Source organism: Aquarana catesbeiana, linkage group LG02, assembly GCF_042186555.1.
Source record: "Aquarana catesbeiana isolate 2022-GZ linkage group LG02, ASM4218655v1, whole genome shotgun sequence".
Lineage (NCBI taxonomy): Eukaryota > Metazoa > Chordata > Amphibia > Anura > Ranidae > Aquarana > Aquarana catesbeiana.
The window spans coordinates 276,976,492-277,000,002 of NC_133325.1; the positions used below are offsets into that span (position 1 = coordinate 276,976,492).

Genomic DNA, 23,511 nt, shown 5'->3' on the forward strand with positions numbered 1-23,511 from the left:
GGTAAAACCTTCCAGGGCTCAAGTGGTTAAGGTCCCATCAAGTAGGGGTCAGCAAGCATTTAACTCTTGAACTCTTGCAGTGTTTTTTTGGGGGGGGGGGGGCGGGGGGGGGGTGTGGAAGGGTTTTTTTTTTTTTTTTAATTCATGCCGGAAGTAAGGTTTTTAATTTTAGAGATCCATTTTCAGCGTGTGTTGAACTCCTCCACAGATGACTGGAGCTGTATGTTGTCTTTATCCCCGATGATGAAGTGATGATGGACCCTGATATGTACTCAGTTCTGGTCTGCAGTACACTACAGCAGGGACACACGTGTGTTTACATGGGCGGGGTCATTGGGAACCAGGAAGTTTTGGTGTTATGGAGTACTTCCGGGGCAGTGTGAACTCAGAAGCACGTTGCTGTGATAGGATGGGATGCTGTACTATGGCCGCTGAACCCTGGAACCGCCTGGCTATCCCACGTCCAGCCATCCAGTGCCAGGTGACCGTACCGCTGGGGGAAGACACAGGTGAGTGTACGGAGCTCGGCGCTGCAGCGCCACCTCTGGCTGCTTCATAGAAGAGCATGGACTGTACCCACACTAGACACACTGCACTGAACACAGCCTGACCTCCTCCAGTACAGGACACTGTGCTCCTAAACAGGATCTACTCATTACACATCCTTTAGTAGAGCTCATTGGCTCAGAAGGTAGGCGAGGAGATGATTGTCATTAGGGGTCATTCACACCATGTCTGCCGATCTGTATAGATCAATGCAGGATCAACACTAGGGCACAATTGTTTTCTATGTGCTCTGCTCACACCATCCTCTGTAAACAAATGCAGCATGCATATACAAGGGTATGCAGTGCCCCTCACCATGGTGTGTGTCGCTGCAGTGGGTTGCAATAGGGCTAATGAAATGTCATTTTTATGTGACACTATAATGCAATAAGGTAAAAAAAAAACCTAAGGCACCTTTCACATGGGTGATCCGATCAGGTCCCCCTGTCATTTTTTTTTTTAGCCCGACCTGATTGGACCCTCCAGTCTCTTTTACGGAGAGGCAGATGGCAATCGGACCCACCAGTATCTTCTACGGAGAGGCAGGTGGCAATCGGACCCTCCAGTCTCTTCTACGGAGAGGCAGGTGGCAATCGGACCCACCAGTATCTTCTACGGAGAGGCAGGTGGCAATCGGACCCACCAGTCTCTTCTACGGAGAGGCAGGTGGCAATCGGACCCTCCAGTCTCTTCTACGGAGAGGCAGGTGGCAATCGGACCCTCCAGTCCCTTCTACGGAGAGGCAGGTGGCAATCGGACCCTCCAGTCCCTTCTACGGAGAGGCAGGTGGCAATCGGACCCTCCAGTCCCTTCTACGGAGAGGCAGGTGGCAATCGGACCCTCCAGTCCCTTCTACGGAGAGGCAGGTGGCAATCGGACCCTCCAGTCCCTTCTACGGAGAGGCAGGTGGCAATCGGACCCTCCAGTCCCTTCTACGGAGAGGCAGGTGGCAATCGGACCCTCCAGTCCCTTCTACGGAGAGGCAGGTGGCAATCGGACCCTCCAGTCCCTTCTACGGAGAGGCAGGTGGCAATCGGACCCTCCAGTCCCTTCTACGGAGAGGCAGGTGGCAATCGGACCCTCCAGTCCCTTCTACGGAGAGGCAGGTGGCAATCGGACCCTCCAGTCCCTTCTACGGAGAGGCAGGTGGCAATCGGACCCTCCAGTCCCTTCTACGGAGAGGCAGGTGGCAATCGGACCCTCCAGTCCCTTCTACGGAGAGGCAGGTGGCAATCGGACCCTCCAGTCCCTTCAACGGAGAGGCAGGTGGCAATCGGCCTATTCCCCATCCTTCTGGCGGATCGGATGGAAACGGACAGGTGGTCTTTCGCCATCCAATTGCCCCATAGACGAGCGCGGGCTGTATCTGTGTCCGCTCTGCATAGCGGAGCGGACACAGACCTGTCATCCACCTGCTCAGTGGCGATCCCTTGCTAAGCAAGCGGATACCACTTCATGGAGGCACCCGTGTGAAAGGGGCCTAAACAAATCTTTGTGTAACAATGCACACACTTATGTTTTACTGCATGGGCTAGTGTGAATGAGCCCTAATGGGGAGTGGGTTGTGTTGGGGGGTCAACTACCTACCTCCTCCCTGTACTCCTGAGCCACCACCAGGCTCGTCAGAAATTCTGAGCAAGTTTCTACTCCTGAACACTGAAACCTGCCCAGCTGGCTGTTCCCTACCACCGTGACAGTAGTTGGCCCAGGTGATTGGATGGTCAGGCCAACAAATGGCCATGTCATGCTTAATGACACAATTGCAGACATTTCTAGCTATACACATGCTATCTGGTAAACTGTAACTGACTACAGTGTTCATCCAGGCAGCTACAACCCGGTAGAGTGACCTGATCACTATCAGCCCCGTTAGACATGAGTTGGTTCAGCCTGGCACAATGTAAGCATGCATATCTTATATTGATGCTGATAATCACGCGGATAATCACTGGTAGTCAGTGCTCCTGCAGCGATTGCTGCAATATTCCATATCCTGCCAAGGTTCTGGGTCAGGGCCTCCCCTCTGGACAATGATCACAGGGGGTTGCTCTTTTGGCACCACTGCCATTGAATACAAGGTGTTCTCTGATTGGATTTGGTGGAGATTGTGATGTCACCACCCCTCTTTCAATCAGAGAACACCTTATGTTCATTGAAAAAAAAAAAAAAAAATACGGGGCATTCTATGAATGGTGGTGGTGGTGCAGAGCAAATGACTCATATAATGTGCAGAGGGGCAGCCACTCAGCATAGGACCCAGAAGATGGTGCCAATCACTTGCAGAAGCACCAAATATTACATCAATTGGCAGCTTCCACAGTGGTCCCTTGTTTATGAAAGATCATTCTTTAAGCTGAATTCCATGAATTCAGCAACTTTGTAAAAAAGTGCAGGTACACCATACATTAAAGCGGAGCGCCATCCAAAAGATGAAGCTCCACTTGTCTGCGCCCCCCCCCCCCCCCCCCCAATCTCCTCCGATGCTACAATTGTAACCTTTTGGGGGGGAGCAGGTACCTGGTTTTAACACGTACCTGCTCCCACTTCTTGCTGATCTCACCCTGGGGAAGTCAGCCAGAAGTTCGGCCCCCTCCTCTTTCCCTCACAGCCGGGCCCATTCACGGAGCGCAGCACGATTAGCCACAAGGCTTCACTGCCGGTTATCTTTAGTGGAGATGGTGGCAGCACCCGAGAGCCGGTTGAAAATTCGGCTCAGGTGAGGACACTGCTGGATTCCTAGTCAGGTAAGTGTCCTAATATTAAAAGTCAGCAGCTTACAGTATTTGTAGCTGCTGACTTTAATTTTTTTCTGCAGGAGACTGGAGCTCCTCTTTAAGGGCTAATTTACACCTTCTTCGGCTTCAACAAGGCTTTGGACAGGCTTTGTTAAAGCTCTCTGAACGCCAGTCAAAGCTTCGGTCACGAAATAAAATTGTAGGCTTACAGTTCTGTTTATACCTGCTTTTGCTTTACTTTGGATTCGCTTAAAAAATTATACCCCATGTAGCTTCAGTGGTGATTCAAAGGGGTTGATTTACTAAAGGCAAATCCACTTTGCACTACAAGTGCACTGGGAAATGCAGTCGCTGTAGATCTGAGGGGAAGATCTGAAATGAGGGGAAGCTCTGCTGATCTTATCATTTATCATCATGTGCAAGCTAAAATGTTGTTTTTTATTTTCCTTGCATGTCCCCCTCGGATATACAGCGACTGCACTTCCAAGTGCACTTTCAGTGGAAAGTGGATTTGCCTTTAGTAAATAAACCCCAAAGCATCTTCAAAGCCTCCATAGAAGTCTATGGCAAAGCTCGCTCGAAGCTCCACCAAAGTCCCATCGAAGCACCAAGCAAAAGCAGGTGTAAACAGGACTGTAAGCTAACCATTTTATTTAGTGATGGGCTTTGACTGGCATTCAGAGAGCTTTAACAAAGCGTGTCTGAAGCCATGTTTTGAAGCAAGTGTAAACTAGCCCTTAGTTCTCATAGCTGTCCACCACATCATAAGCTTATCTCTTTTTTTTTTTCTTTATGTTCAACAGGTTTGTGGCTCTGTGGAGGATACTCCACACTCAAGTCTGTTAGAGAGGAGAGAAGCACAGAGAGCAGCTGTGCCCACCCCTCCCATCTTCTGTCCACTCACAGAATACTTTGGATTTTGTGAATGATTTCACAAAATCCAAAGGCTTCTGTGATTGGGCATCAGAGGGGAGGTGCGGGCACAGTAACTGCACCAACTCTACACATGGAGAGGCTGAGTCTAGCGCCTGAGCTCCGGAAGCTATGCTGCTGGATCACAATAAAGCTCAGGAGGTAGCATGCACCTCCTTGGACTTTAACTCTGAGTGACTTCACTTGCTGAATTCCTGGAAATCAGGTTTAGACACCATACACACTATACAACTTTTGTTGTCTGATTTCCATTTAGATTTACCAAAACTATGTAGTGCAAGGGCCTGCCTGATTGCATATAAACTGAATCTCTTAAGGTTTGACCTCATATTATATGGTTTTGGTAAATCTAAAGGAAAAAATCTACATAATATTTGTATAGTGTGTATCTAGCTTTAAGATGGCCATAGTTGAATCATTTTGTTTGATCAGCCAGCAGGCTGAACAAAAAAAAGAAAGAAAATGGACTCCCCCCGATTGACACAGTTGAGATGGATGTAGAAATCCTCTCCACTGCACTATTGTATTCTGACAGTGGGGACTCCCCTGTTCTCAGAATACATCATTCAGCGCTGCAGCTAATTGAATTTCAATTTTCCTCAGCCATAGATGGGATTGATTCCCATTCATGAAATCAGTGTGATTGGCGGTCACGGTAATCATGTGATCGAGAGCCCACCCCCCCCCCCCCCCCCCCCACTCCGGATTATAAAACCAGATTGGGCGATGTCAGTAACAGTGTGGTCACTTTGCTGGGGGTGCTCGCTATATGCAGATATGTGCCAGCTTCGCATAAGTTCCACATATGATTATGGCTAGTGTTATGGGGTTAAATTGTACTAGTTGTTTGTTTATCGTATATGAACTAGTTTGTTTTATACATTGTTATTATGTATCACAACTATCCATATGTGTATGTGGACAGAGTCAACAATCTTATTCTTTTCATATTTAGAACAACTCGTCAATCTCTCAGAAAGCTGTCAAGCTGCCGACTCTGTTTTAAAGAGTAAAGAACTAAATGTTGAAGCTGCTACTTTGGATTCTGTATTATATATTTATCATCACCGGCTGAGCGCTCACAAGCCATATCTTGCTTTAAAGCAGGTACATATATCACTTCTGATGTGACTAAGAATTTCCTTTGCCTATTCCCTCCACTAATCGTGGCGTCTGTACTATGCATAACAAAGCCTTGGTGTACATTCATCATTTTGGGATCCTTTTTTTTTTTTTTTTTGTACATGTTTCCAGCAACAGAGAGCTCAATGTAGAGAACTATCAGGTGCCTTGTTGTTGGTGTTAAAAAAAAACAGCATTTCTAGTATTTGGTTTCTGTACAATGTGATTATATTTTGTGTTCTGTGATTCACAGAAAATGAAAAGTTGGTGGGAATGGTTTAGGAAACAATGTCCTAAAACGTGGTGGTTTCACAGAAAAGGGTTCTAAGCTTTCTATACTTGGATGTTCCATGGTCATTGCACATGGAAGTAAGGCTGGGTAGCGTTCTTCTGTTTATTGTTGCTCGACCTCAGGGGTACCACATAAGATTTTTCCAATCTAAATGAGTGCAGTTTTGTTACCCTTGACCACTAACGTTTTCAAGCCTACAGTAGTAATAGCGAGCATGATGGAAAGATTCATATCCAATATAAAGATAACATTATGACCACCCACCTTTTTATATTGAGTAGGTCCCCCTTTTGTTGCCACAACAGCTCTGACGCGTTGAAGCATGGACTCCACTAGACCTCTAAAGGTGTGCTGTGGTATCTAGCACCAAGCCATCAGTAACAGATCCTGTAAGTTGGGTGATAAGGCACCCCACGCATCTGACTTTTTTTCCAGCATATCCCACAGATTGAAATTTGGAGACCAAGTCAACAGCCTGATCTCATTGTTGTGTTCCTCAAACCATTCTTAAACCATGTTTGCAGTGTGGCAAGACCGAATAAGCCAAGATTGCGATACACTGGGTGTTCTGACACCTATTGGGACCAACATTAACTTGCAATTTGAGCAACAGAAGATCTTCTATTGAATCAGACTACATGGGCAAACCCACGTGCATCAGTGAGCCTTGGCCCATTATGACTCTGTCGCAGGTTTGCCAGTTTTCCTTCCTTGGACCACGTTTGGTAGGTCCTGACCACTGCAAACCAGAAACATTCCACAAGAGCTGCAGTTTTGGAGTTGCTCTGACCCAGTCATCCAGCCATTGCAATTTGGCCCTTTTTCAAAGTTGCTCAAATCCTTAGGCTTGCCCATTTTTTTTTTTTTTTTTTTTTTTTCTGCTTTCAATGCATCAACTTCAGGGACAACCTGTTCACTTGCTGCCTAATATATCCCACCTACTTACAGATGCCATTGTAGTGAGATTCACAACATTATTCACTTTACCTGGCAGTGGTCATAATGTTATGGCTAATTGGTCTATAACCGGTTCTTGTCTTGTTATGTATTCTGCGTAGAAATGCTATTTCTCTTATTGATACAGTGCGGCGCTTTACAGAATTCACAGTTACATTTACATCAAACTCTGTCTCCCAAAGTAGCTTCTAGTCTAATGTCCTACCATCCTTGCACACCTTATGGCCTTTTAACTTGCCTAAGTTGAGTTGTGTGAGGAAACCCATGCAAACACTTAGGGGTTGACTTACCAAAGGCAAACCGACTGTTCACTTTTCTAAACACTGGAAATCTTGCGAGCTACCATACACAAATAATTGGTTCTTGTGTAGAAAGCTGCTAGCACTGATCATGTCCTATAAGGCCATGCACTCAGCATATAAGTAAAAGGAAAAAAAGTGCTGCGCTAACTTCTAGTAATAAATTAATTACCTGTGTGTTTCTACATATTTATACACACTCTAGAGCAGTGATGGTAAACCTTAGCACTCCAGATGTTTTGGAACTACATTTCCCATGATGCTCAAACTACTCTGCAGAGTGCATGAGCATCATGGGAAAAGTAGTTCCAAAACATCTGGGGTGCCAAGTTTCGCCATCACTGCTCTAGACTATATCTGTAGCAAACCACATACATAAAGTACTCTAATGACACTACTAATTAAAAAAAAATGTGTGACACTGTGCGCCAATCTAGTGCAATATGTGAACCAATGATTAATTATTCCCTCTGCCTTTCCATGTATACACACTCTAAAATTTTCCTATAGAAGATCACATACATAAAGTGCTTATAGTGACACAACTTATTGTCAAATAAGGTGACTCGGTGCAACAATATAAAGCAATTTTAAAATCTCATCATCTGTCATAAATAAGAAATCCAATATATATGTGTTCCCATGCACTACAAAGTGCTATATTGCCTGAGTCACAAAATGACATGCATTATATATAAAGTCCATTCACAGTTCAAAATCCAAAGCAGCTGGTGATAAAAACCCGTGTCTTGTGTCCACTCAGGTGCTCCCCCCCTTCAGTATGTGCGCTCACCTTAGAGCGTGTGACCCTGCAATTAAGCCTGGTCAGAACACTTATATGAACCACCTCTGGGTTCAGTGATCGTGTTGGAATTCTGGGCTGGTTGCTGATAATGTTTTCCACATGTATATGATAAAAAAAACCTTGATAGTGTGATATAGTTTAAACACTATTTGTTTATAAAACTTAGCCCCTTTTCTATGGTACTCACATTTCGTGGGTGCTACAGTACACCGCTCTTTACAAGATCGGAGGTAACGCTGAAGTAATGTGTCCTTTCCTTTGCTGAGAACGCTCTACTGCCTCCTGCATTGTCCTGTCTCCTCCCAAATGCGTGTCGATACCGGGATTTTGACGTATCTTCCTCAGGGGGATTTGATTGGATGGTTGCTCTGTCAGTCGCTATATAGTGTTACAGCGGCCATTCTATTGTGCGTGGCATCTAATTCTACTCTCAATGTCGCTGTGTTGCCTACGTTTTCAACCTGATATTTTGTGTCTTTTTATTCTCAGCCTCATTACAATACGATAAGCTCCACTAGATTAAAATTTCCTCCTTTTATGCTTCTAACTCAGAACGGTGCATAGAAAAGAACACATTACCTATGGCCCACATACACCCTATACCTCGCCTTATTGTATATTATCCTCATTTGTTGTCCTTCTGAAAATTAGCATAACTGTCAGCAAACGACAACTTATGTCTCAAATTATTTTACAATATAGTTACCATATGCACAATTAAATTCATGTCCACAGGCTATATGTATTGGATCCCATATCAATATATTCTTTTAATTAGTGTTGTCATTAGAGTACTTTATGTATGTGGTTTGCTACAGATATAGTCTAGAGCAGTGTTTCTCAACCGGGACTCCGCAAGAAGTCCCCAGGGGTTCCACGGCGATCTACCCGTCAATCACAGACAGCTGACGGGTAGATCGGGTCTCCGTTAACACAGGCAGAGTGGCGCAGGAAGCATCTGTAATAAGTTCTCTTTCATATCGCGCTGCTCCCTGCTGGCCCCTCCTTTCTTCCCATCCACCCCAACAGCTTGTGACTTCACCTGGGATAGAAGAGAGGAGGGGCCAACGGGGAGCAGCGCAATATGAAAGAGAAGACCTATTCCAGCCACTTTCCGCGCTACTCTGAAATTGCCACAACAGTGTACCGAAGTGCCCCATGACCTGCTGTGAGTGTGAGCTGGTGTGTCCCATGCCCTGTGATGTGGCCTGTGATGTGCCCTGTGCCCTGCCTTGTGCCCCATGCCATGCCTCCTGTGATGTGCCCCATGCTCTGCTGTCTGCCCTGTATTGTTCTGACCTCCTGTGCTCTGCCCTGCTGCCCCCTGTACACTGCTTATCTCCAGTTAAACCCAGAATTGAGCATCTGTGCAGAAAATAAAGCTGTAGCTCTGAACATTATTTCAGGGGTTCCCCGAGATCTCAGACTTTTTGCCAGGGGTTCCCCGACAGTAAAAGGTTGAGAAACACTGGTCTAGAGTGTGTATAAATGTGTAGAAACACACAGGTAATCATTTATTACTAGAAGTTAGCACAGCACTTTTATCTTTTACCTATAGACTGTTCACATTGTAAAGAAATTAGCCTCAGAGCCTAGTGAAAAAGGTGAAGCACTGCTGACTTCTATCATCCAATCAAGTGCAAGCAAAAAATGCTATTTTTATAGTACGTGATTGTGTATTCGTTGCAAAGTGAAACTTCACAATATTTACCCGAGTTCTGTAGCAAATTGCCTTATAAAGTGCAGCTTCTTTTCCTTTAGTAAATCAACCCCATAGGCTACTTGCAGATTGTGTCCGAAGTTGTAGTTGAACACAGAACCCAGAGCTGCAAACCAGGAGTCTGATTACACTGCAGCATGGGCTAGATCAGTGTTTCTCAACCCTTTTTTCTCCTTTTGGTTTTTGTCATAAAAAAAACATTGGAGGTGGTTTAATTTTTACAAAACAAATATACCTTTTCACATTAGTACTCCAGCATTTCTCTTCTCCTTCAGTTTTTCTCCCTCATTCAGCTAATGTTAACCCTGGTGCCGACAGAGAGCGGCAAACAAGGACGTCCTCAGGAGCCCAATGTCCTCCTTATCCTATGATATAATTGGTTGTTAGAATGGCAGCAGCTGGCCCCTATGGTGCCCAAGGTTGTAATGCTACATAATTAAAACCTGTGGCTTTGAGTAACGGAAAAAAAAGGCAAGCTTCACCTGCTGGCTTGTTGACAATTTTTGGTCAATTTTGAGACAATTTTTAGGCAGTTTGCCAAGGCACCCCTGGAGAACTCTGAAGGCACCATGGTTGAAAAAGGCTGGGCTAGATCACTGTTCCTCCCACTGATATGAGTCAGAATTCCTCCCAATAACACCACCAATGGGGTGCTATTCTTCCTCCAGACCATAGGGGCAATGTCATTTTTTTTTTTTTTTTTTGCTCTGTTGATCACTAAGCTTGAGACATTGTCTATTCCCAATGGCCACAGCCAGAGCCCCCTTAAATCTTGGGAACAGTAAACAGGCCCTTTTTGTTTAGAAAGTTTTGAGACCCCCTGGGCTAGATAATGAAATATGTTTATTTTATAGTTTGGAAAATTAGAATCTGGGGTCAATAATTTTTTTAAATTTTTTTTTTATCAGATTTGCCCATGAGAGATATCTGTGATTTACAATGAACTGTGTGTGTGTGTGTGTGTGTGTGTTGTTGTGTGTGTGTGTTTTTTTTTTTCTCTTCAAACTGGTGGACTTGCCCATATCATGCACTCTGGCCTGTCACTTATAGGCTATGACTTTGAGACACTCATATGGACTTTCCCCAGACAGTCCAGAGTTCAGTTTTTTTTAATTGAAATACTTTATCTGATGCTCCATCTGTAGTACTTCACCTTCAAAATTTATTAGCTGTTTGTACTAGTGGAATGTGCTTTTTATATGGCTTTAAGATGGTTGAGGTCAGGGACATGATACTGTAAATGAGTGAACTCTTGTACACAATATTCCCTGAGTGAATAGTAGAATAACCTTGTGTTAAAACATTTACTTTTTAAAAAATTTGTTATTAACTTTCATTGCAGCTTTCATTAACTCTGCTTTTTGAAAATGAGTCTTTAAAGCGGTAGCGAACCCCGCTTGGTCATTAGGCCTATAATAAGGCTTACCTGTAGATTAAATGAATATCTCCTAAACTTTAACCAATTTAGGAGATATTCACCCTGCATGCAGCCAGTGACGTCACCGGCACATGCGCTCTGAAGGTCTGGCATACCTTGCTGGAACTTCAGAGCTTCGTGCCAGATCTGAGGGAAGAAAGACCGGGGAAACATGTTGGCCCTCTCAGGGGTGACAGTACAGTGATGCTAGTATTCAATGCATACTAGCACATTATGGCATTTTGCCTTGCAGGTGTGGTGAGATTGTGTGTGTGTGTGTATGTATCTCTCTCTCTCTATCTATATCTATATCTATATCTGCGGTTTACAGCCGCTATAAATGCAATGATATTGTTATAGTGATTATCAGATTGCTAGCTTTAGGTAATGTTTCTGACATTCTGTGGTCATGCATGTTTTGGGAACAAACCACATTAACATTCATTGTATTTTCTTGTCTGTAAGTGACCCATTCATAAAAAATGTTCAGTTTTAGCTACGGCTGACTTTGCAGTCCTTCCAATGGACTTTTATCTGGTATATATTGTGGTGACAGATTTATTGTAAGACGTTTATTTTTTTATCTTTTTTGTTTTTTTCATCTGTCCCTAGGTGCAGCAATGTATAAGACGAATACGCACTATGGGCTTGGAAGCTTCCATACAGGAGATGTTGGACTTGTGTCCTAAGTATGTTTGATATATAAACTCCTATTTTCTTGTATATTCTGACTTCCTACATTATTTTTAGCAGTTTATGTATGTGGAGTGCCTATTTGTATTTTGTAACTGTTTACTCTGCTTACATCACTACACAGTACAAATTATCATTATTGCTGTCTGCCCCTTTGAAAATAAAAATGATTGGCAACCCTGCACTGGAAGATACTGTATCATTGATCAGTGCTACCAGTTCTGGATTTTCAGAAACCTTAGAGAAGAAATGCTAAGTCAGTCCTCAGGTTGGCTAAAATAGCAATCTGACATTTGTCCATCACACACAGGCTGAACATTTATTAGTAAGAAACAAAAGTATGTTTGTTAGTTTTCATCTTGTGAACGTTTTATAACTTTTTCCTTTAGTGCCGAGATGTTTAGTTAGCTCTTTGTCAGTTTTATTCTTACTCACTTTGTGTGTATAACCATTTTTTTTTTTTTTTTTTTTGGATATATTATGAAAGGGATACAACCCCAATTTATGATTTATTTATTTATTTTTTCCTCTTCTGGAGAAAGAAGTCAGATCTCTGCAAAGCAAAGGGCATTCCCCTCATACACAATTGTCACCAAAACAGGTGTCTCCATTGAAAGATTATCCTCACTGTAATCTCATGACAAGTGTAGCAGAATCTCTGACCTCTTCCAGTCTAATGGGAACCTTCAAGGCCAAAGATAGCTGACATCCTTCAATAAGTGGTGGGTTGTGAGGCATAGTGGGTGCAAAGGTGAGAAGTCATTGGGCACCAGACACTTCTTGGATGTAAAAGAGGTTTTATTTCTTTAACAGTCCTTTTTATATTTTGTAGGGGAAAGAGGGTTAGGGCCAGGACACCCTTAAGTAGTTGCAATTTCAAATGGCAGACTCCGAGACTTGATTAGGAAAACAGCCGTACAGGGAAAGGCCCCAGCAAAGTGCCACTTCTGCATGTGCAGGATTGCTGTCTCCTATGGCAACAGTACTTAAACAGTTCCTAACTCAAAGTAACAGTTCTCTCATCTTTACTACCACTTCTCCTTGTAGTTCTTCAGCCCCTTGAGCTCTTGGACTCTCACTGGACCCTCTGATTCACTAACTCTGAATCCTGTGAGCTCCTCACGGCTTTTGCGGTGGTATCTTCCTTCAAGTGTCGCCCACGCTTCCCTGCTGGGTCCCTACCTTGGCACTTTGGTAACCTTCAAGCTTTACCCCTGCTGACCAGCTCTGTCCCTAGCTTGACACACAAGGCTGCTCTGCAAGAGTCACCTCCGCTGGTTGGGTCCCTGACTTGATCACTGCCTGAAGTTTCCCAATTCTCCACCATTCCCATTTGGTGAGAATACTGCTCCGGTACTTGCTTCAGTTACTCACATTGGTCCCTGGTAAAGGTGATTGGTCCCTTTTGTGGCAACAGCTTCCGTTCTATCTCTGACCATTTCACTTTTGGTTGGACTGCAATCTGTAGTCTCAACCCTGTGCTGCCCTCTTCTGGATAGGCCCTCACACAGCCTGATGCCCCCGGGATAGGCCCAATCTCCGGCCTAGCAGCCCAGGGTGTACGACAGACGCGCCGTCCGGGTGAAACACAAGAACCTGAATCACCTGACCACATCCAGATATATATAGGCTCTCCCAGCAGGCCCGTAACCTGACCTTCAGTTGTCTTCTCAATCTAATACCTCCAGGTGCCCGGCCACCTTGTGGTAGAAGAGGAAAGTACAACCAGGCCAAACTTAGGGAGACGTCAATGGATCCCTAGTAGTTAACTACATTAGATACTCCTGACAATGAATTTGGTGAGGAGCTCCCTGACTAAACTCCAGGGCGCTACACAAGAAAACCCCATGGGTTCTAACCTTTTCTCCCCTCTCTATCCAAAATGTTGGTTGTATTAAGACCAATACAATGTTGTTAAAAACAATATGATTTCCATACTGCGACACAGATTTCTTCCTTTTTTTTCTTATGTGATGTATATAAATATAATTATAAAATGTTTTTATTTCGGTGATCATATTATTCTAAGCAGTTGTGACAACAATGTCCTTGACTTGCATGTACATCAAAGATATTCTGTCACTTGAAATAACCCCCCACCTACTGATCCTTGCCTTCTACATGTTCCTCTGTCCAAACTCTGTGTAAGCTCCCTCATTTTGTGCCTGGTAATTGGCTGTTCAGGCCTAAGCACTGCGTCCAGGGAGGAGGTCCCATGCTCTCTCCTACTCAGATGTAGTAAGTATTTCTGAAGGGGTGTGATGGAGGCAGTGGAGGATCATGGTGGAATTTTAGTATCAGTAGGTGGGGGGTTGTTGTAGCAAAATAAACTGTCACCTTTTTTTAAATGTAATTAAATTTTTTGAGGTAGACACCAATTAGTTTAAGGGGGTACAACATTTTTGCCATCAGTCATCATTGTAAATTTGAACAAAAATCATGCATTTGTAAGAAAACCTTTTTTGTTTTTCTTCTTTAGTAAAACTGAGCTGAAAACTGGAAACCGTGTCCCTGTTCCTAGCCAACCTATAATGGAACTAGTGTCTATGAAGATTTTGGGGGCTTGCAAGTTATTACTACGTCTGATGGATTGCTGCTGCAAGGCTTTCCAGTATCCTTTGCTTTGTCTTTGTTCTTTCCTGATATATGAGATTGCAGAAGTGCATGCATATATACAGACACAGGGCAGAGCCAGCCAGCAGTGTAGTTATAGAGGAATTTGTGGCAGCATAGGTATTATGCTTCTTATAAATACAAAGTGGCCAAAGGAATCGTTCGACCTAAAGCAGCCTTTCTCACTGGTAGCATGAAAGCTTAGTAAATGCTAGGAGCAACTTGATTTAGCTGTTCATACCTAATTTAACCTGGGACTGTAGTTTGGTGCAGTCAGTGCCCAAGAGCACATAAATGTATGCATAATTTTTTTGCAGTCATTAATGAAACAAATAAGTTTAGAGGCACAAAATAGCCAGTTGAGAAATATAGAGTGCATAGATCGCATTTACAGCTTCAAGTGTGAAGATTGTGTCAGTGCCACCAAAAAGCTCCCCCCTCCCCCCAAAAAAAACAAAAAACAAAACCATGGCTGGTAATCTTTAAAGGCTAACTCCACTTTTTGGCAACATGTTACACCTGAGTTTAGTGTGTAACATGTTGCTAAGCAGCCACCCTGAGACAGTATGGGGGGGGGGGGGTCAAATTTGAAATAGACTCAGCTGTATGAGGCTCTATCTGCACAGCCATGTCCTTTATTCAGAGAGATCTCTTAATGAGTGAACAACAAGCTTCACTTGCCACCGTGCTCATAGCCCATAGACCTTTCCTCCAGCTCTTTAACTGAAAGCCGGTACAGAGTGCCTCCTAGGACAGAAAGTGAGAGGAAATCTTCCCAATGGGAACAATAATAACACTTTTTTTTACTGATGAAATCAATATTAAAAACAGGATTTTATTGCTGTCTCTCCTTTTTGGGGAGATATTGGGGTTGATTTACTAAAACTCAAGAGTGCAAAACATGGTGCAGCTGTGCATGGTAGCCAATCCACTTCTGGTGCTACTTGAAACATAAAATGACTATCCTATCCTTTTGCTGGAGTTCCACTTGAAACTGTTCTGTCTGTTTTAGTTTGTAAAATGTTACACTAACTAACTGATTTTCTCTTAATGATATGTAATATATATTAGTTTATAGGTTGAAATCTTGATTCTATTCGACCCCTTTCACACTGGGGTGTTTTTCAGGTGCTTTTGGGCTAAAAATAGCACCTGAAAAACGCCTCCCCTGTAGCCCCAGTGTGAGAGCCTGAGTGCTTCCACACTGGGGCGCTGCACTTGCAGGACGTTAGAAAAAGTCCTGCAAGCAGCATCTTTGGGGCGATGCAGTGGCGCTTTTCGGGCGCTATTAACCCTTTCTTTGGCCGCTAGCAGGGGTTAAAAGCGCGCCGCTAAAACTAGTGGTGCTTTACCACTAACGTGGCTGACAGCCAGTGTGAAAGGGCTCTTACTGTCTGAAACATAAAATATAAAGAAGTGCAGCGCTAATAGGCATTTAGATGGTTCATAGGACCACTTAATGTATTTCTGCTGGTAATATCACAACCAGTGAGCAGAATCCGTGAACACAATCTGTAGAAAAAGTGATACCATATATAAAGTGTGTATATATAGTGAAATAAACATGAGTATTGGTGTTCGTTATATTAACTCAGTCCATATAGTGAGCAGAATCAGTGGACACAATTTGTGAAAAAAAGTGATACCATATATAAAGTACATATAGTGAAATAATCATGAGTATTGGTGTTCGTTATGTTAGCTCAGTCCATATAGTGGCGACACCAAAAATAAAATAAAACAAAACAACAAGTGAAGATTGTGAAGGAGTTGATAGAAGATCCGCCACCGCTCCTAGTAAAGGCTTACCGGAGAGATTGGACACAGATGGGCATATACCCACTGGGTCAATCTAGCTTGTAAAGTGGGGATTCTTGGGAACGGCTACCGCAGAGGACACAATTACTGGTGGCCCGGGTGCTTGCAAAGGTGTGTTTGTTAGGATAGGTCCAATCGGGCATCAATGATATATGTGAAGGAACTATGAGAGCACATAGCGTGATACTGTATAAAACTCACAATATATTTATTGAGGGTAAAAACAGTCACATTTCTGACGATATAAAAAGCGCTTGTAAATAAGATGTCGGCAGTGCCAGTGGTATCAGTAATCCATCCCGATGGATGGATTACTGATACCACTGGCATTGCCGACATTTTATTTACAAATGGCAAAAGTAATCGGTTTGGATATTATTCCTTTATCCAGTAAAACAGCTTATGTTTGCAGCACTTGAACTTGGAAGAGTTTATAGTTCTAAATGTTGTACTGTTGGGATTGCTGAGCCGCTTATGGTTTGTACCTTTTTTCTTTTCATTATCTGTTAGTAATATTCAGCCTTAAGGAGTATCATGTCTACAAAAAGTCATGTACTGATTTCTTTAAATACAAGTTCTTAGTTGAAATTATAAGTTGGGAAATGCTGCTGTTAGTTTAAGTTATGTAAATCCCCTTTTGTATTGTTTTATCTGAAGAGTATTAGGATGATAAAGCCCAACTCTGGGAAATGTGAAATTATCCCTTACAGTGGGGCTGTGCCTATACTGCAAGGGTTTAATAGTTTATGTCTAGGTGAGGGGAGAAAACCTTTAATTTACCCAGTTCTGTGCTTCTTTGGCAAATGGGGCTTCTCCATGCTCTGGTGGTGGCCTGTCCCTCAGCGTCCTCTCGTCCTGTGTAGGGCTAGTGGTGCCTGCTTTTGGTCTTGATCACATCAGGACCTTACACCTCCGGAGCATGGGGGAGAAGATGCTGTGGGGAGGAGCGGGAGATCAGGTAAATTAATCTTTTATTGCTCCCTTATTCCTAAATGAGAAATTAAACCTTGCAGTGCAGGCACAGCTTTACTTCAAGATATCATTTTATTAGTTGTGTGGAGTTGGGATTTAATGCATGGCAACATGTCTACAGTTACCTTCTGGATACCTGGGCACACTTTAATGCAAATACTGACTTTCTTTAGAAAGTTGGCTCTGTCCCCTCTTTCGTATCACGATTGGTCATTGAAGCTGCAATCCTAGTAATAGGTCAGTAATGAGCTACAGGAAATGGAGGAGGGAGTGAAGCGCCACACTGACTTTCTTTACAGTAATGCAGTATTTGGCTCTGAGTGCCCTGGTTTTTGGGGTGTGCCTCCCTGGAAGATAACTATGCAGTTAAACAGAAACTACAAGGGTCTACAATATATTTCTGACAGAACTTTAAAATGTCACAGCAAAATAAAAATGCAGTACATCTCTGCAAATACAATCACATTTCCTCAAGTTTTATCCTTGTAAATAGAAAAAAAATTCTTATTGTGGGCTGACACCACCCTGCCTTTCTTAAAGCTGATGTCCAGCTTTTACTTTCACTGTAAATAGTTTGCTTGGGGCAAGCTGGCCCAAACAAACTTTCATTTACTAATGTGTGCCCGATGGGCACGCTGTTTAAAATGTATGTAGCCTAAGCTAAATACTGCATACAGCACTGTATTCCGGGTGTGAGATGAGACCATCCTGTCTCACACCCGGAACAAAATCATGTCGGGCTAAACGCCACTCAGAAAACAAAGCAGGCTCTGATTGGCCAAGTCGGAGATCTTGATCTCATCAGCCCGCCTCTCTGACTCAGCCAGTCAGAGGAAGCTTTGTATTCATTGATAGAATACAAAGCTGCCTATGAATGGCTGAGTGCCACTCAGCCCGACATAATTTAGTTTCAGGTGTGAGACAGGAAGGTCTTATTTCACACCTGGAACACATTGCTGTATACTGTTTTGTATTTGAGGCTTCATACAGTTTGTACAGCACACTCAGTGGGCACAAATACAATGAAGAAAATAGTTTGTTTTGGGCAAGTTTGGCCCAAACGAACGATTTAAAGTGAAGGTAAAGCTGGACATGCGTTTTAAATTGCAAGGAATGGTGTCAGCCCTGCTCAGTTACCACCTCCTTTTTTTCTCCCCAACAGGGGAGGGGGGCTTGCAGTTTAGGGAAGGGAGCAAGGCAAAGCTGATTAGATTCCTTGAAATGGTACAGGAAGGATGCAAGAGGGCTCTATATTTCTGACAGGATCAATGGGTATTTTTTTTGCACTTACTAGTGTATATATTTAACAGGCTGAAAGGAGGGGAGGCACATATAATACATTTATTGCTAGGGTTTACATGTACTTTTAAAGAGCCCCTGTCAAAGCACACAAATCGTATAGTTTCATTCTTGCTTGCAGCATTTTTCCTTTCCATAAATTACTTGTATTGTGCCTTTGCACTCTCCTAAAAATTTAGAAAATGGCAAATTCCCTTGCACAGTTTCCTTCCCCCTCGCACGTCATAGCCCTCTCCTCTTCTGGGAGAGTTTAATTGCTCACTGTGCTGACCCACTACTTGGCTCCTCAACTCCCTACAAAATCTTTATGTAGTTGCCAGGGGAGGAGCGTAGGGTAGTATTATAGTGACAGCTCTGAGGGGGCTGCTGACATCACATCCAAGATGGCAACAATCTTGGGGCTTTTGGATGTCTACACAAGAGAGGCTTTTTGGGCAAATGACATGCATAAAATGTGTTAAATGCACAGATAATCTTACTGGCAGATTGTTGTTGAAATTTAATAATCTGGTGACAGAGTCTCTTTATGGCCTTATTCGTGCAGTCTTCAGCTGCTCAATAAGCAGTGTGCACAGCAAACTATAAACAATTTTGTTAAAGCCTTTAAAGATTTGTTCAGTTCCAGTTCTAAATATTAAATACAGATCTTAATGTGAAACCTGGCTGTCACTTTTTAAACAAGCTGTTAGCAGGCTTCAGTAGGTATTCAACAAGCTTTAATTAGTGCTAAAGTTTACCCTAGAATGCTAGCAGCCTGTTTAAATGGACCGTCAGTGCTCCTATTACAATCTGTGTTTAACAGGTGGTTGTACACACTTTTTATTCAAGCTGAAGGCAGTGTGAACTAGACTCTAGTATAACTGTTTTTACAACAGGCAAATGAGAAAGCTTAGGTTGTTTTAAAGTGAATCTGTTTGGCCATAGTAAACTTTGAAATGTTTCTATGTTCCAAGCACTATTTTCACATCTCGCATAGCTTTGCTGCTAAGTTGAGGGAGCGCAAAGAAGGGGTGACTTAAAGTGTTTGTTATCCTAAAAAAAAACAAAAAACCCTGTTCCCTTAAAGTATGATTAACAGCAAAGTGCTTGTGCTGTTTAAATTGCCCCCCTATATCACCTGGATGATCCTGCCTGGCTATGCCCCCCCCGGTTTATCGTGGCTGCTGAGCCCTGACACTGGTCAGTTTACGTGCTTCCCTCATGCGCAGCTCTCCTGTCTGCTCTCCCCCGTTTTCTCTCCCCTACCCTCCCTGCCTGTGAGCTCTGTCCACTCCCCAGCCCTCTCCTCTTGCTGCTATAACTACAATATAACCATACAATCCCCTCTGTAAAATAACTGTGCCCCAGTGTCTCTGTTGTATAAAAAAGATGCAGATTCCTACCTATGACAGAGCGTCTCCTGGTGCTCACGTGACTCCTCGGCTCTCTCTCCTCCCCGGCTGACATAAGTGGGAGCTCTTGGCCCCTCCCGCTGGAACTGTCAGCTGTGGAGAGGAGAGAGCCGAGGAGTCATGTGAGCGCTGATATATGTAGAAATTGTTTTGTTTTTTTTTTTATTATAACACAGACCAGAGTGAATTTGATTTAAATAGTCTGTTTTAAATCGCTAGTAAAAAGGCTTGATTTAAATCAACTCGATTTTAAATCATAATTTTTAAAGAGCAACTGTCATCTCTGTCCCACAGCGGGACCTGCTGTTGACTCACCGACAGCCCCACTCACTTTATTGGGACCGCTGATGATGCGGCAGTGACACAATAAGGTGAGGGACGTGGCGGCAGCAGGTGAGTGGATGCCCGCTAACAGGCGCTGCCATGATGGATCTGAAATGACAGGTGCTCTTTAAATGTAAGGACTTATTCTTGCTGGTAGTTTAGAATCTTTAATATGTGCAAACAAAATGAAGGTTTCCTATTTAGAGTAATAAGCTGTCAGGTTAGTAAAACAGTGATATCAGAACCGATTCAATCATACAGTTTGTAGTGTACATAGATTTGGAAAACAATGGAATAAAGGAATATTCCTGAACTTTGTTTTATTTCATGGTTACTGTGAAATTGTGTGAATGCATCAATGCAGTGCATGTTATGTCAGCTTGCAGAGCTTGGATTCATTGAATGAGTTTATCAAGCGTGTAAATATTGTAAAATATACAGCCTCATGCTACATAACTAAGCTCCATTTCATGCTGAATAAACTAAATTATTATGTAGTTTATTATGTTAATTATTAACTATATTAACTAAATTATGATGTAGTTAAGTTTATTATTTAATGTATCTTAATTAGAAAACTATCTTTAGATATATTTGTACTCCAAAAGCATTTTATTAAAATTTGATTCAAATAAAAAAAAATCAGATTTTTTAAATCATTGATTTATATCCACCCTGACACAGACACTGGGGCACATAACCACTTGACGACCGCCTCACACCGATTTACGTCGGCAAGGTGGCACGGACAGGCAAAATCACGTACATATACGTGATTTGCCTTCCGCGGGTGGGGGGTCCGATCGGACCCCCCCCCCCCCCCGGTGCCCGAGGCGGTCGTCTTTTCTCCCACGGCGATCGGAGATGAGGGGGAGGCCATCCGTTCGTGGCCCCCCCCTCGCGATCGCCGCCGGCCAATGAGAACATTCCTTTGCTGCTGTATGCTAAACAGCAGCAAAGGAAATGATGTCATCTCTCCTCGGCTCGGTAATTTCCGTTCCGGCCCGAGGAGAGAAGACAAGTGAGTGAGTGCACTAACACTACACAACACAGTAGAACATGCCAGGCACACAAAACACCCCGATGCCCCCCAATCCCCCCCCCCCCCCCCCTGTCACAAACTGACACCAGCAGTTTTTTTTTTTTTTTTCTGATTACTGCATTGGTGTCAGTTTGTGACAGTTACAGTGTTGGGACAGTTAGTATTACCCCCCTGTAGGTCTAGGATACCCCCCCTAACCCCCCCTAATAAAGTTTTAACCCCTTGATCACCCCCTGTCACCAGTGTCACTAAGCGATCATTTTTCTGATCGCTGTATTAGTGTCGCTGGTGACGCTAGTTAGTGAGGTAAATATTTAGGTTCGCCGTCAGCGTTTTATAGCGACAGGGACCCTCATATACTATCTAATAAATGTTTTAACCCCTTGATTGCCCCCTAGTTAACCCTTTCACCACTGATCACCGTATAACTGTTACGGGTGACGCTGGTTAGTTCGTTTATTTTTTATAGTGTCAGGGCACCCGCCGTTTATTACCGAATAAAGGTTTAGCCCCCTGATCGCCCGGCGATGATATGCGTCGCCCCAGGCAGCGTCAGATTAGCGCCAGTACCGCTAACACCCACGCACGCAGCATACGCCTCCCTTAGTGGTATAGTATCTGTACGGATCAATATCTGATCCGATCAGATCTATACTAGCGTCCCCAGCAGTTTAGGGTTCCCAAAAATGCAGTGTTAGCGGGATCAGCCCAGATACCTGCTAGCACCTGCATTTTGCCCCTCCGCCCAGCCCAGCCCAGCCAAGCCAAGTGCAGTATCAATCGATCACTGACACTTACAAAACACTAAACACATAACTGCAGCGTTCGCAGAGTCAGGCCTGATCCCTGCGATCGCTAACAGTTTTTTTGGTAGCTTTTTATTGAACTGGCAAGCGCCAGCGGCCTAGTACACCCCGGTCGTAGTCAAACCAGCACTGCAGTAACACTTGGTGACGTGGCGAGTCCTATAAGTGCAGTTCAAGCTGGTGAGGTGGCAAGCACAAGTAGTGTCCCGCTGCCACCAAGAAGACAAACACAGGCCCGTCGTGCCCATAGTGCCCTTCCTGCTGCATTCGCCAATCCCAATTTGTGAACCCACCGCTTCTGCAGCGCCCGTACTTCCCCCTTTCACATCCCCAACCAAATGCAGTCGGCTGCATGAGAGGCATTTTCTTTATGTCCTCCCGAGTACCCCTACCCAACGAACCCCCAAAAAAGATGTCGTGTCTGCAGCAAGCGCGGATATAATCGTGACACCCGCTATTATTGTCCCTCCTGTCCTGACAATCCTGGTCTTTGCATTGGTGAATGTTTTGAACGCTACCATACACTAGTTGAGTATTAGCGTAGGGTACAGCATTGCACAGACTAGGCACACTTTCACAGGGTCTCCCAAGATGCCATCGCATTTTGAGAGACCCAAACCTGGAACCGGTTACCGTTATAAAAGTTAGTTACAAAAAAAGTGTAAAAAAAAAAAAAAAAATATATATAAAATAAAAAAAAAATAGTTGTCGTTTTATTGTTCTCTCTCTCTCTCTATTCTCTCTCTCTTGTTCTGCTCTTTTTTACTGTATTCTATTCTGCAATGTTTTATTGTTATTATGTTTTATCATGTTTGCTTTTCAGGTATGCAATTTTTTATACTTTACCGTTTACTGTGCTTTATTGTTAACCATTTTTTTGTCTTCAGGTACACCATTCACGACTTTGAATGGTTATACCAGAATGATGCCTGCAGGTTTAGGTATCATCTTGGTATCATTCTTTTCAGCCAGCGGTCGGCTTTCATGTAAAAGCAATCCTAGTGGCTAATTAGCCTCTAGACTGCTTTTACAAGCCGTGGGAGGGAATGCCCCCCCCACCCCACCGTCTTCCGTGTTTTTCTCTGGCTCTCCTGTCTCAACAGGGAACCTGAGAATGCAGCCGGTGATTTAGCCAGCTGACCATAGAGCTGATCAGAGACCAGAGTGGCTCCAAACATCTCTATGGCCTAAGAAACTGGAAGCTACGATCATTTTATGACTTAGATTTCGCCAGATGTAAATAGCGCCATTGGGAAATTGGGGAAGCATTTTATCACACCGATCTTGGTGTCATCAGATGCTTTGAGGGCAGAGGAGAGATCTAGGGTCTAATAGACCCCAATTTTTTCAAAAAAGAGTACCTGTCACTACCTATTGCTATCATAGGGGATATTTGCATTCCCCGAGATAACAATAAAAATGATTAAAAAAAAAATAAAAATGAAAGGGACAGTTTAAAAATAAGATAAAAAAGCAAAAAAAATAAAGAAAAAAAAAAAAAAAGCACCCCTGTCGCCCCCTGCTCTCGCGCTAAGGCGAACGCAAACGGCGGTCTGTCGTCAAATGTAAACAGCAATTGCACCATGCATGTGAGGTATCGCTGCGAAGGTCAGATCGAGGGCAGTAATTTTTGCAGTAGACCTCCTCTGTAAATCTAAAGTGGTAACCTGTAAAGGCTTTTAAAGGCTTTTAAAAATGCATTTATTTTGTTGCCACTGCACGTTTGT

At 43.5% G+C, this 23,511-nt stretch overlaps 1 protein-coding gene across 1 annotated transcript in view; it reads left to right on the top strand.

Moving 5' to 3' along the window:
• Nucleotides 1-340: 340 nt before the first annotated feature.
• The window catches only part of RMP64 (ribonuclease MRP subunit p64), a 35,759-nt gene continuing 12,588 nt past the window's right edge, over nt 341-23,511 (top strand). The window contains exons 1-5 of the mRNA XM_073614465.1: nt 341-509; nt 5,170-5,321; nt 11,439-11,515; nt 13,999-14,130; nt 16,350-16,427. Of these exons, the coding sequence (XP_073470566.1) occupies nt 359-509; nt 5,170-5,321; nt 11,439-11,515; nt 13,999-14,130; nt 16,350-16,427 (590 nt within the window). The 5' untranslated portion in view covers nt 341-358. The remainder of the gene's footprint in view (nt 510-5,169; nt 5,322-11,438; nt 11,516-13,998; nt 14,131-16,349; nt 16,428-23,511) is intronic.